General features: G+C 41.2%; 1 protein-coding gene across 2 annotated transcripts in view; it reads right to left on the bottom strand.

Moving 5' to 3' along the window:
- The window catches only part of USE1 (unconventional SNARE in the ER 1), a 190,604-nt gene that overhangs the window by 133,908 nt on the left and 41,323 nt on the right, over positions 1–15,373 (bottom strand). For both annotated transcript variants that reach the window (XM_073593039.1, XM_073593048.1), the window contains one exon: positions 11,093–11,142. In XM_073593039.1, the coding sequence (XP_073449140.1) occupies positions 11,093–11,142 (50 nt within the window). The remainder of the gene's footprint in view (positions 1–11,092; positions 11,143–15,373) is intronic.

Here is a 15,373-nt window from a genome sequence, read left to right as displayed (position 1 = left end):
TTTCCATTCATCCTATTTTTGGACCATCTATTATATATTGCACAAATTGATTACTATTGGTACATAATTTATCAGCATTTTTGTTATTATTCACCAGTTATTTTAATTTATTTATTTGTACCAGTCATGAGTATATGATCACTCTTTGCTAGTTTTCATATTTTTATTGGATGCACTTTATGCACTTTGGTAGTCCTGTTATAATTGTTTCACAATATCATACTTAGAGGAGATCTCCTCAGATAATTGGATCACTGCACAAAATCATTCTTGTTGTTTAGTTTTTTAATAATCTGTGTCACTGTGAACACTTTAGATTTTGCTGCAATTAGCTTATTTTTTTTTATTCTTTGTTACACACTATTGATAGCGCGAAGGACATTTATCACTTTATTCTTCTACATAAAAAACAAAAAAACAAACAAAACAAAAAAGAAAAAAAAAAAAAATTGCAATAAGCGTATATTGATTGGTTTACGCAAAAGTTATAGCGTCTACAAAATAGGGGATAGATTTATGGCATTTTTATGATTTTTTTTTTTTTTTTTTTTTACTAGTAATGGCGGCGATCTGCAATTTTTATGGTGACTGTGACATTATGGCGGACACATCGGACACTTTTGACATATTTTTGGGACCATTGACAATTATACAGCGATCGTTGCTATAAAAATGCACTGATTACTGTATAAATGTCACTGGCAGGGAAGGGGTTAACACTAGGGGGCGATTAAGGGGTAACTGTGTTCCCCGACTGTGTGTTCCAAACGTAGGGGGAGGGGACTGACTATAGGAGATGACAGATCGTGGTTCCTAGCTATTAGGAACTCACGATCTGCATCGCCTCTCAGAACAGAACAGGGATGTGTGTGTGTGTCACACACACACACATCCCTGTTCTGCCCCTCGTGCCCGCGATCGCTCATGGCCAGCGGTCACCGCGACCGCCGGTCACGAGCATCGGCACCCCCGCAGTGCAGTGGCGTGCGTGCTCCTGCTATCCAGCTTAAAGGAACAGACGCACAGCTAAGACGGCTCGTGAGAACGCGCCAACCTGCCGCACTATAATGACGGCAGCTGGCCAGCAAGTGGTTAAAGTAGAAATCACCTATGTAACAGAATTTTTACAGATATAATGGCATATTCAACCAGAATACTGTTCACACAGTATACTAGCCCATAGCAGTTATCCAGATTTCTCTTTATTGAAGTTAGATCACTAATAAATACATTTCAAATGGATGCCATGGGTTACTGTACTTTGCTCTATTGTTACTGAGCAAGGAAGATGGACTTGGAATAATTTTCTGTGTCACTCAAGGATCTAAGTATAATTCAGATGATTCTTGAGTGTCCGTTACCAGGAAAAAAATCCTGAGAAATTTTAGGGCAGTAATGTCCCCCCTGTTGTAGTATAAAATTTGCACAAATAATTTCTCCCCAAACGAACAGCATTTCATTTAATCAGACAGATTTTTGCCAATGCCAACTGCTGCTCATGCTTTAACTGCACTGTTGAAGTTGTTTCACTAACAGATCTTACACTGTGTATAGTGAACCTAAAGAAGGCCACAATGCAAAGTACTCTGCCCATGAACAAGGACACTTGCCTCAGCCAGGTGTTCATGTTTGTGCCTGTGGAAATGGTTGGGACAGACAAGCATAGACATGCTGAAGGTTCCATGCAATGAATCTTGCTGTCATACACAAAATAACAGCATAAGTAACAAAAAGAACACAAATTTCGGATAGAAACGTGTCATAATAATAATAATAATAATAATCAGACCAAAAACGTATGAATATGTCAATGCTTCAGTTCTTACATCGGTAGGGTTTTATAGAAAGATCAGATGTTTTTCAGGCGACTGCAATGGTCTACTGGGCAGCCACTAATATGTGTGGGAGTAGTTTTTCATATGGCTACATTGTAGATGGTATAACTTAGTTAACCAGTCCAAGAGGTCAATATAACTTGTTTTTAAAGTTTGGAATTAATAAGATTTTTGACTCACTTCCAAAAGGAGACTGCTACAGGGTAATTCCACAAAATGTAAACTAGGTCACCTCTGTCTCCACAGCCTGTATAACACAATGCAAAGCTGAAGCATAGATCATATGAATTATTTTAGGAGTAGCAGTTTATAAAAGCTTTAATATTTTCGGATCTGAAAACTTTCTGGGGCTGTGAATAGCTTTTTTCCAGCTTTTTAATCTCTTTTGAAAGCTCTGAGAATTATTTTCAAAAGCGTCAATGCTGTAGTAGGAGAATAATATTGTGTGTGAGTAGAAAGGTAACAATAGGGCTTTTTCTCTAGGGGGCTCATGCTGCTCCAGGACCCCTTCAGTGCTGTTTATGTAATCAAAGCCTTTGTCTCCGGTCACAGTCTTTGCTAGTATACGAGTAAATACGAACTCTGATCCTCTCAATCAATAAAGATTACATAACTAAAGCTGACCATACACTGTTCAGAGGACTGAACATAAATAAATAAAAAAATAAATGGATTCCTATATCCACAAATCCTCCTTGCCAAGACATTTTATTCTGACAGCTACAAAAAAAATGTTTATAAGGACACAAGATTCCTTTAACAACCGATTCCCTTGATGGAAGGGCAGTTTTTTCCCATGATGACAGAATATTAAGAGTGAAACTGTCCAAAGAGCACTGTCTTGAAGGAAGCTACCATCAGCCACAAGATTCTCATGCAGAAGTGGAGAGTCAGACAGATTCTGGATTAAAGAGTTTGAACCTAAGCTTAAAGAATCTGAAGCTCCTCCTGAAGAAGGAACAGTATGACCCCACACAGACTCTATGCAATAAGTTGGTACCAGTGATGATTTCTGAAGGTCCACCTGAACCTCTGCAGCACCTGGACAGTATGAGATACATGGTCTGACAGAGCCATGGCTGACTGTTCCCTCAAAAGGGGATTGTCCAAGTATCTCACACTGGGAATTCCCCAAGAGTGCAACAGGGCCATCAAAGGAGCTATCACCTTGGTAAATACCTAAAGTGTAGGAGAGAGGCCTGTGATGGACTCACCCGAGACAGAGGCTTTTGGAGGGGACTGAATGCTGGCCTCTTGCCTACTAATTATGGGCCCTGGATTTTGGGGGAACGGTGCTCTTTGTGAGCTGTATGCCTGGGGACCCTTGAGGTGGTGTTACGTTGAATTCAAGTCCCCCCCCCCCCCCAAGAGACACAGACTCTGGGAACCCTGTATATGCCATATTAGAAATAGTGACTGATTCATATTGTTGGGACACATACTGTTAGAATATGCTGATGTCATCAACTCCAGCCACTTGTCTGTCTGTTGTCTCCTATGATGTCAATAAGTCTAGTATGGCTTCTAAGAGTCTTTCACCCATTGTTGTTTGCGCTAACTAACACTGCTATTGTGTGAAAGAGTTCTGTGTTGATATTTATGATAATGTGTATTGTATAGTCAGTGAGCTAGAAGACGGCAAGTCTACCCTGGAAGGTCATATCTCAGAGTCACCAAGTCTGGGTAAATGATTAGTAAACTAGCTCATGTTAATTAGGTTTCTGATTACAGTTTGTATAGTCGGCCTGCTGTATATATTTGTGTGTCTTCTCAAATAAAACAGTCCACGTTCAGCAACCAAACGAGTATTGTCCTGTTTTCTGCGTTGTTAGTGGTTGGTCTGTATTCAGACTGGAAGGAAGCGGTATATGACGAAATCACTCAAGCGGAGTTTGGGACGTTTCGTTACAAGGCCAAATGGAAGAGCCACAAACTGGTAGTGTAGCAGCTCCACAGCAAACTGCAGAAAGTGTTGGTGAACTGGAAATATGGGCACATGTAAGTTTTATGTACACAGAAGCCAGAAAAACTCCCTGGTGAAGGGAGACAAATGACAAATATGGTTGATTCCATCCAGAATTTTTGTGCCTGAATGTAGAAACTTAAGGTTTTGAGATCCAAGATGGGACAAATGCCTTCTTTGGATTTGAGAACAGAGAATGAGTTGGGGTAAAGGCCCTGAAACTGTTGTCAAGTAGGGACCAGATCTATGATCACATTCAATAAGCAGAGGGTCAATGGCATTGGTGGTTAGATCCTTTTCATGGACTTTGACAAGTTAGATATGGTTTGACAAAGGAAGATTTACAGCCAGAATTGGTGAGACAAAACCTGCCAACAAGAAAAGAGGTCTGCTGTGGGATTCCAACCACTTATCGGTTGGGCCCTTAAAAGCAGGTGCATCCTCCACCTTCTGGTATAAAAATAGTTTGGTTAAGGAAAGTTATGGCCAGATCCACAGACGGAATAGACCACTTTTGAATATAATTTACACCAATCGGATAAAAAGCCAGTTAGCGCTTAGGGGGAATAAACAACCTGTCAAGTCACTTTCAATCTTCATATAAAAATAAATGAAAAAGCAGGTGCAGGGGAAAAGCTTTTGTTGCCTCAGCATTTTAAATGACCAAAAATTTAAAACAGAAGTGGTAAACGCAACAGGCTGATCCCCTAGCTTTAGATGGTGCGTTAACATAAAGAGTCAAAACTATCTGCTTGGAAGGAATAGCGGTAGATTGACTCCTTATGGGTAACCTCATGGGACAAGGATTTGTTTACAAACTATTTATTTGAAAATATTGGGTATAATACAGACTTACAGTCTCTGCAGCCATAATTAAATCAGATAGAAAATATACTGAAGACTGTGCAGAAGTGTGCTTGAGGTATTTTTTCAGTTAGAGTAGGCAAAAAGGTTTTGTATCAAAGTCCTGCATGACTGAAGTAAAAACCTCAGCTGAGAGGGCAGAGGACACCAAAATTTAAAATGTATGCAGACTCACATATCAGAGTGCCCTTAAAGTTGATGTAAACCCCATTCATGAAATTTGACCCGGGCACATATATCTGCAGTGTTTTCTCATCTCTGCAAAGCCCTAAGTCCTGTGTCTTTCTGCTACTCCGTTCCTGTGTTATCAGTATGATAACTTCTGACAAGTTCACCTACACTGGAGAAAAATGCAGCTAGAAATTTGTGTCAGGGTGGTTGCTATAAGTAGATTAGCAGAGAGCTGGTCTATTCACAGCACAGCTCTGAAAGTATCTTCATTCCTCTGCCACAATCAGCTGTCACACAGTGTATGGCAAGAGATCCCTCCCCCTGCTGGAACAGGAAGAAAAAATTCTAACAGGATGTGCACTTTCTAAAGAATATATAAAGCTGAAGACAGCAGATATACATGTAAAACGTATGTAGGTTGATTTGTTTAATCTCTATGTATCATCTGAGGCTGTTCACGTCACTGGGTATATGAGGGTTTACATCAACTTTAAGACCAGCATCTAGTCTATAAAGTGATTAACAACAATCCTGCCGCCTCTCCAGGTTGGCGTGCATTTCAATCACAGGTAGTCACGTAACCAGAAGTAGCTGGATGTGACATTAGTGACACACTGCGGTGCTTCAACGTGTTTCGCACATGTAGTGTGTCCTAAGGAAGCCAGCAGCGCCAGCTTAGAAGTGGTCATGGCAAAACGCGTTGAGGCACAGCAGTGTGTCACATCCAACTACTTCCAGTTACGTCACTACCTGTGATTGGAACACACGCCAACCTGGATAGTAGAAGCGGAAGCGGGGACAGGTGGATGGCCTAAGTGCCCATCTTAAATTATTTTAGGCTGTGTCAACACCAACCCCATTATGGACATGAGCTCCCCCATACTCCTTTGTATACACAGAGCTGAAGAAGGTATTTAATAAATTTGAAATTTGCCTTCTTTTTGTCCCCAGTCACCCACTCTAGATTATTTTGTAAAGGACTTGCATGCTCAGACCTGACCTTTTTACTATTAATATATGTGAAGAATTTATTGAGGTTTGTCTACTATCTTTTGCAATCTGTCTTTTGTTTTTATTTTTGTGGCCTTGATTTCCTTTTTACTTATTCTGTTAAATTCTTTGTAACATTTAAACGATAATAGTGTTGCTTCATTTTTATATTTTTTAAAAGCTCTTTTCTTACCATTTATAGCTTTTTAACTTATGCTGTGAGCCACATAGGGTTTTATTTTTAGCCTTTTAAACTTTTGCCCACTGGATTATATTTTGCAGTGTTTTCACATATTGTCTTTTTGAAGAATTCCCATTTCTGTTCTATGTTCATCGATGCCAATATTGCCTCCCAGTCTAAGACTCGGAGAGCAGCCCTCAGCGTTGGAAAATTTGCTCTCTTAAAAAAGTTGTGTTTTTATCTTTCCAGTATGTGCTGGTTGTTTACAGCTAATGTTAAATGAAATCATGCTATGGTTACTGCTACCCAGATATTCTTTTATATGAACATTAGTAAAAAGCTCTGCATGGTTTGAGATTACCAGGTTCGGCAAAGCATCATTCCTAGTCAGGGCCTCTATTAACTGTACCATAAAACTGTCTTGTAATAGGTTTATACATTTTTGCCCTTTAACTGTTCCTGCCGCTCCATTTGTCAATCTCCGAGTAGTTAAAATCCCCCATTAGTACCACTGTCCCAGTCCTTCCAGCCCTTGCTATCTTTGAAAGTAGCGGAGTCTCCACTTCCTCATTAACACTGGGTGGCCTATAACAAACTCGTTTACAAATTACCTTTGTAGTATGCACACTAGAGCTGGGCGATTTTCTCAAAAAAAAAAATCGTTTCACGATTCGAATAGAGTTTTTTTTGTTGATGGACACCGCACCGGTCCTGAGGAGCTGGGGGCAGGAGTTTTTAGGCAAGGCCGCGGCTTCAGCCTAGTCTGCGGACTCACCTAAAAACTCCTGCCCGCAGCTCCTTCGATTTGCTGAGAATTTGAATCGATTTGACCTCTCAACACGATTCAAATTGATTCTTTTCCCCAGCCCTAATGCACACCCATGTGCAGCTTCACCCATAATGCTTCAGCCTCATCAAACTCTGCATCAACTAGGTCCGCATTCACACTCTCTGAAAGAGCATAGCCAGGAAAATGAATAGCCCAGTCATGTGAAGAATGAAGCCAAGATTCAGCAAAAGTACCAAAGCTTCCAACTCATCTATTTTGCTTGACTGACTTCTGGCATTGGTGATCAAATACTTTAATTGTCACATCTTGCGCACATATTTTGCATATTTTTTTATTTTAGTACAATTAGTACAATTTCCAATGGTTGTTTGTAACATGGGAACCTTCTTATCCCTGCCATAGCCCTCCCTCCATCTTTCCCCGTTCCACCCACCAATAAGGACTGAATTCTACCTCCCCCCTCAATCCTAGTTTAAATACTCCTCCAGCCTTCCCTTAAACCTTTCTCCCAGCACAGCAGACCCCTGTCCATTTAGGTGCAAGCGATCTTTAGCATATAAGCGATCTTTAGCATATAGGTTGTACCCGTATGAAAAGTCAGCCCAGTGCTCTCAGCAGCGAACTCACCTGGAAGCTCACCCACCCTCCTCTTCTCCCGCCGCCACCAGGCCATTCACAAAGCGCAGGGCTCTTTGAGCATGCGCAGTAGGGACCCAACTGTGAAAAGCTTCACTGCCAGTTTCCCTTAGACGAGATGGCGGCGGAAGCACCCGTGAGACTATTCATGGACAGGTAAGTGTCCTAATATTAAAAGTCAGCAGCTACAGTATTTGTAGCTGCTGATTTTTTATTTTTTTCCGAAGGAGCCTGGAGCCTCCATCTTCCATATATTCTGTCATTGGTTCCAAACTAGACCAAGACAGCTGGGTCATGCCCACCCCCTCCAAGTAATTTATTACCCGATCCACCACATGCCGAACCTTGGCACCAGGGAGACAGCAAACCATTTGGTTGAGGCGATCCTGGTGACAAATTATATAATTATTAGTCCCGATTATAAAATCCCCTATTACCACCAACTGTCTAGCCCTTCCTGCACTACCCTCACCACCTCTACTAGATGGGCTGCTCTCCTGTCTGTTAGGATAGGCAGTGACATCTAGGGCTGCCATCTGAGCTTGCCACCACCACATCTTCACCTTACTTGGTAAACCTGTTTTGGTGCTGAAACCCAGGGCTGGCCTTCCCTTTCTGTGACTACAGTAACCCATCTTCCTATCTAATAATCCTGACTTAACCCCCCACATCAACCCCAATAACCACCTGCACAGTCAGCAGAAGACCCCTTTCAAGGTTGTCAGTTAAGCCCAGTTGTAATGGATCTGCCACCTAAGAGTTAACTTAGTCCAGGCTGATTTCAGTGATTGGCAACAGGCTGCCTTATTTAAACACCTCAGCAGCACTGTGTCCTTGCTGTCTGATCTGCAGCTCTGTGTATGTGTTTCCTGAAGATCTGATATTTGCTTCTGTTGACCCGGCTTGTTTTGAGACTGTTCCTGTTATCCGCCTGCATCTGACACTTGGCTTGTTTGACAATTCCTTCTGCCTGCTCCTCTTGTACCTCTGTTGCCAGCCTGATTATCGACCAGGCCTGCCTGACGTTCCAAGACTCTCCTCTAGTCTGCTATACTTACCTATTACAGCCATCCAGCTCCAGTCCCGGTTTGGCTCACCTGTCTGCTGATCCATCCAGTCTGCTCACCTGTCTGCTGATCCATCCAGTCTGCTCACCTGTCTGCTGATCCAACCAGCCTGCTGGTTCTGTCTGCTGTGCCGGCCATCTGACCCATCTGCTGTTGATCCTGCCAGGCGCTCATACCATTCTGCACTCCCGTGCCACCTGTCTGCTCTACCAAGGGCCGCCTTCCTCTGCACATCGGGCTCATCAGTCAGGTACGTGAGAACTTGACACCAGTGTTGCAACTTGCTCCTCCAGATCTCTAATGTGAGCTTCTAGAATGGCAACCCGCTTGCATGTGTCACAGCGGTATCCATCCTGGAGCTGTTGCTCCTTTGTTGTATACATGCGGCATCCTGTGCACTGCACAAAATCTTCAACTTTGCTAGCACTCATTATCCCAGTTACAATATTAATATTACCAACAGGAAATTTCAGCTGTTACTTACAGGTTAGAAGACTGCGGTTATAATCTCCTGTTTTAAACTGCATTTTTTAACTCAACACTTTTTTCAAAGTTCCAGCAAGCAACAGGGTAGTTGTGCAATCTCTGTCATAAAATGTGTGCAATTCTGTCTTTAACACCCTTCTGTGTTGATCACACTCCACACACAGTGAACAGATTCTCACCTTTCTTAGTGGACCTCATAAGTGACTAAGGTTTAAATCAGTGGTTCTCAACTCCTGTCTTCGGGACACACTAACACGCCAGGTTTGCAAGATAACTGAAATAAATCACAGGTGATATAATTTGCTGCTCAGTGGATTGCAGTATTCTAGTCTGCATCTCCCCAAGGCGATACTTAAATTCTGGCCTGTTAGTGGGTCCTGAGGACCGGAGTTGAGCACCACTGGTTTAAATGCTTTACACCCTGAAAGATTAATGATAAGGAGATATATGGCTCAATGGTTTCCAATAGACTGCAGCTGAGAAACAGAATACAAAGACCATAGTGCTTTTTTTTTTTTTTTTTTTTTTTTTTTTAATCAACAGCTTCTTTATTAAAGCAATGTATAAAACACTCATGTTACTATGCACTCATTTTGTGAAGGGGATTTCACAACTGAAACTGTCTGTGGACTACATTGCAATTTGTTCTGAATTCATGAAATGGTGGGTTGATCACGGAAATGCTGTTGTAAAATGTGTCACATACATAAGTGATCACAAAAAGTTAGTTTATAGCTTGTGAGCACACAAGATACAGACAGCAGTTTATAGTTGAACCAAAATTACTAAGCACTTTTATTACAGCACTAGCTTTTTTTATGTGTGTATTTATTCATATTGAATAATTGTGCATTAATTAATTTAAAAAGGTGGATTTTATGTAATATATTGGTAGCCAGTTGTCAAAGCATTTAACTAATTTTAACTGCATGAAGTGTAACTGACGCATAATATCCCCTGCACCCACGCCCATTTAAAGTGATTATAAAACATATTAATACAATAAAAATGTTATACTTGCCTGCTCTGTGCAATGGTATTGCACAGAGCTGCCCCGAACCGTCTCCTCTCAGATCCCCCCGCCGACACTCTGGGCTCCTCCTCTTCTCATTGCGCAACCAAAGAAAGCCGCTTCTTCTTCAGCTTGCTCTTGCGCCCCACACTCTGCTCCCAGGATTTGACAGCTGCAGGGTTTACATATACTTTAACTTATTTCTGCCCACGCTATAGCTGAAGGATGGCTACAGCGCGGGCCTTAATTGTCGGAAGGGTGTCCATAGACGTCCTCCTGAGCATGAGCTGTCAGCACGTCCCTGTGGGCGGCACACTCTGTGATCAGCAAGTCTATCAGACTCGGCTGATCGGAGTACCACGTGATCAGCCAATGACAGCTGATCACATCGTGTAAACAGAAGATCAGTAATCTGTATTTTGTTCCCCTCACGCTGTTAGCATGAGGGGAAAAAAAGCCGATCACCGACTTCTGTCAGAGGGACATCGGTCCCTCACACAGAGAGCGGCGGCTGCCTCATCTTTGCCCACCAGTGCCACCTGCCAGTGCCCACCTATGCCATCTATATCAGTACCCACCAGTGCCACCGATCAGTGCTGCCTATCAGTGTCAGCAGTGCCACCCATCAGTGCACATCAGTGCCACCTATCAGTGCAGCCTCATCAGCGCACATCAACGGAGAAAAATTACCCGTTTTCAAAATTTTATAGCAAACTATGAAACGGTTTGTTTTTTTCTGTTTCAAAATTTTTGGAATTTTTTTTTTGTTTTTTTATCAAAAAAATAAAAAACTCAGCATTGATTAAATACCACCAAAAGAAAGCTCTATTTGTGGGGGGAAAAAAATTATTAAAAAAATGTATTTGGATACAGCATTGCATGACCATGCAATTGGCATTCGAAGTGTGACATGGCTGAAAGCTAAAAATTGGTCTGGGCAGGAAGGGGTTTTAAGTGCCCACTAAGCAAGTTGTTAATGACCAGGTCACCAAACAGCATTTCTTTAGTCACAACAAAGTCCAGAATTTGTCCTGCCCTAGCCTAGTAAGCATAAAAAGGAAAAAAAAAAAAAAAAAAAAAAAAAAAAAAAAACTTACCTTGCATCCTTCTTAATTGAAGTAAGCATCTCTTCTAATGCCCCAACAAACTAGAAAATATAAGAAAAGAATGGTCAACACATGGCATTTGTGAACTGCAATAAAAAGGTATTTCTAGGTACCCAAAGTCTTACAAAGAACCTATAAAAGGACAGAAATAAGGGAAATGCTTATCCGTTTTTAAGGAAGCATTGTGTCACTCTTAACCTTCATTTACTACTCAAAATATATACAGTTCATCAATGGTAGTACCTATATTATGTAGTCTTTTATTTAGCCAGCCAAAAATTTTGCAAATCTGTTTAATTTTATGCAAGAAAGAAGATGCAAATTCCAAGCAGGCCACCCTTTGCAGGGCAGAACACTTGTGTTGAAAACAAAATAAGGGTGACCATGCAGAAAAAAAAAAAAAAAGAAGAAGAATTGGTTGGCTCACATAGCAGTCCACATAATTCCAGGGTAGGCTCCGATTTGTTTCCTCTTGGCAAGGAGACAAAAGGTAAAGGTGGGAGAGGGTGAAATGGCTTTGTGGCTGGTTCCTGGATGGGGCATTATGAGCTCATATCCACTGCTGTGGAATGGTCTTCCAACCAACGAGCCCATATATTGCAAATTTTTTTCTTTTTCCTTTATAATCACTTTTTCTTTATTAAGACAAATTCCAACATACAACATAGAAATACACATTACACAATATATCTATATAAATCTTTTCAACATACACCACACTAACCCCCCCACCCCAAGAAAACACACCGGGTTCTTGGTCATGTCCTCTTCAAAAGAGAGAGAGAAAGAGAAAAAAGAAACGGGAAAAAAAAAAAAAAAAAAAAAAAAAAAAGGAAAAAGCCCACACACCTACCTACCCATAACCAAAACTCAATTTGTGCAAAACATTATTCAAAAGTATAATTAAAAAGGGGACTTTACAGCGCCCTATTACATGTGTCAAACAACCAACAATACAATAAAAAAAATAAAAATAATAAAAAAATAAATAAAAATAAATATTAAAAAAAAGTGTATAATTTCAAATTACTATTTTCGTCTCCGAAAAAAGGCTAAACATAAGTTTAGCGTTTTAATTCAATATAATCTCTCTCTACCATTTCATTTTTATATCTCTCCACCTTTCATTTCAAATCTACCCTTCTTTGTGTGATTCCATTACGTGTTGTCCATCCCGTGCCTAATTTACTATTATAACTTATCCTCTTCCTTTAATGACATCAATCATCTCTCCACCGTACCACCACAAAAAAATTAAAAAAAAAAAAAACCCCACCTCCTCCTGAATTCCCCCCACCAGGTGCATCCAAAAAAAGATTTTCAGACTATCCGATCCATAACACAGCATTGACCTCAAAACGGTTTAACCACTTCATATCCTTAGGCCATCATATGACGGCCTCGACTTTCCGGTGTTATATCTGAATGATGCCTGAGGCTACAGACATCATTCAGATACCGGAATTTTCAGCCGGCGATTCCGTACACCGCAAGAATGATCATAGCAGCTGTTCCACCGCTTGATCGTTCTTACGGGCGGCGAAAGGGGACGTCCCCCCTCCCGCTGCCCTCCGGTGCTTCTACCGACTCACCTCAGCGATCGGTGAGTCGGAGAGCGGATCCGCCGGCGCTGGATGTAGATCATAGAGATTTCCGGCGGACCAGATGGCCGCCGGAGTCTCTATGATCGTTCGGAGGCTGGGCGCGATGTTATGACGTCACGCCCGGCCTCTGCATTAAAAAAAAAAACGACGCTGCCTTGGCTGGAAAGCAGTGATCTTTTTTTTTTTTTTGATTTTAGGCTTCCCAGCCCAGAGGTGAGATGTGGGTTCTTATTGACCCCATATCTCACTGTAAAGAGGACCGATCATGTCATATCCTATTACAAGGGATGTTTACATTCCTTGTAATAGGAATAAAAGTGATCAAAACTATTTTTTTTTAAAAAGTGTCAAAATAAAAAATTTTAAGTAAAATTAACAATAAAAAAAAAAAAAAAAAATTTTAAAGCGCCCCTGTCCCCGTGAGCTCGCACGCAGAAGCGAACGCATACGCAAGTCCCGCCCACATATGAAAACGGTGTTCAAACCCCACATGTGAGGTATCGCCGCCAACGTTAGAGCCAGAGCAATCATTTTGGCCCTAGACCTCCTCTGTAACTCAAAATATGTAACCAGTAAAAAATGTGAAAGCGTCGCCTATGGGGATTTTTAAGTACCAAAGTTTGGCGCCATTCCACGAGCGTGTGCAATTTTGAAGAGTGACATGTTAGGCATCTATTTACTCAGCGTAACTTCATCTTTCACATTATGCAAAAAAATTTGTCTAACTTTGCTGTTTTGTTTTTTTTTTAAAGCATGAAACTGTTTTTTTCTAAAAAAAAACGCGTTTGAAAAATTGCTGCGCAAATACTGTGCAAGATAAAAAGTTGCAATGACCGCCATTGTATTCTCTAGGATCTCTACTAAAAAAACATATATAATGTTTGGGGGTTCTATGTAATTTTATAGCAAAGAAATGATGATTTTTGACATGTAGGAGCGAAGTGTCAGAATACACCCCTATTTCTGAGGAGTAATACAGCCATCCTGCCCACGTATCTTTAAATTTATTCTGTTGGTCTTTAACCATATGTATCCATCTCTCTGCTTCCATTATTTTTTCTATCTCCCTTTTCCAATCCATTATAGTTGGACATCCAGACTGTTTCCAAAAGCTAGGCATCAAAAATTTGGCTGCATATAGCAAATGGGGAGTAATGCTTCTCTTATAAAACCTAGCAGATGATGGCATCCCATGAAAAAGAAAATGTAATGGAGAGAATACTATAGGTCTGTGTAATTTTCTTAATCCAAGGGGCTATCTCTCCCAGAAAACTTTAATCTGTGGGCAATGCCACCATAAATGCAGAAATGAACCCCTCTGGTTACATCCTCTCCAGCAGTTACCATCCGCCGATGGATATATCTGAGCCAATCGAGCCGGTGTATGATACCATATTGTCAGGAATTTACTTGTAAGACATCTCTTGTATATGGGAACTTATTGAAGTATGGTATGTTGCTCCAATCAGCCTTTTAATTTGCTCTGATGTAAAATTATAGCCCACTTCTCTTTCCCAATCTCAAATAAAATAGGGAGCTGTCATATTTTGAGCGCTCAGAACCAGCCTATACATTCGAGACAACTAATGACCCGGCTCTGATAAGTTAACACACCATTCCTCAAAAGCAGTAAGCGGGTTCACTGGCCTAATCTGGTGCTTCCACTTATTGAACAAGTCTGTCAGTTGACGGTATTTCCATACAGCCATTGGTACTTCACCCAGTATTCAAACCAAATCCACCAATGGAAGCAATTTACCCTGTGGGGCCACACCAGCGCAATTACCCTTCCTGTCCATTCCCCAGCGATCTAAACTCCCTTTCTCTTCCCCAGGGGAAAACCAGGGAAATCCTTCCAATGGTGTTATAGGAGATATTGGGGGGGGGGCAAACTTTCCCGTACTGTTCATTCTATCCCAAATGGATAGTGTTGTCTTCGTCAATGGTGATGCTTATTCCAATAACCCCCTTTAAGAAACCAGAATCCAGGGGGCTCCGGCCAAGTTCCTACCTGCTAATGTTTCTCCAAGGGCAGCCAAAATTTTATTAGCAAAGTCATGGCACCATTTCATTATACGAACTATGGCCATGTCTCTGTAATAAAACACTATATCCGGGAGTCCCACCCCACCCTCCCGTTTTGGTCTCCTCAAAATCTCGTGTGCCAACCTGGGATGTTTATCTCCCCACACAAAGGTCATAAAAGCCCTTCGTATTTGATTAAAGACTATCCGTGGGAGTGTTATGGGTATGGTATGTAAAACGTAAATAAGCCTGGGAACTGCACTCATTTTAAGCGCGTTTACCCTGCCAAACGATGTCAGAGTATGACTTCTCCACTTTTGCAAGTCTTTTATTATGGATACCATCAAGGGTCCATAGTTTAGATCATATAGGCGCTTTATACCTGAAGAGATATAAATCTCTAAATAGAATATAGAATCAATGTGTCAAACAAAAGGAAAAGATTGTTGAAAGGTGATCCTCATCCTCAAAGGCACATGGCTCGGCATCCCCATTAGGGGAAATGGGAAGATCAAGGGGATTTATATTGGATCAAGGGAACATAAGATCTCAGCTTACGCAGATAATCTACTGTTGTACCACTCCTCGAGTCTTTGATGGAACTGATGTTGGAAATAGACAGGTTTGGCCTTATATCTAATTT

The sequence above is a fragment of the Aquarana catesbeiana genome, linkage group LG01, assembly GCF_042186555.1.
Source record: "Aquarana catesbeiana isolate 2022-GZ linkage group LG01, ASM4218655v1, whole genome shotgun sequence".
In the NCBI taxonomy this organism is placed as follows: domain Eukaryota; kingdom Metazoa; phylum Chordata; class Amphibia; order Anura; family Ranidae; genus Aquarana; species Aquarana catesbeiana.
This window is presented reverse-complemented; position numbering and strand designations above follow the sequence as displayed.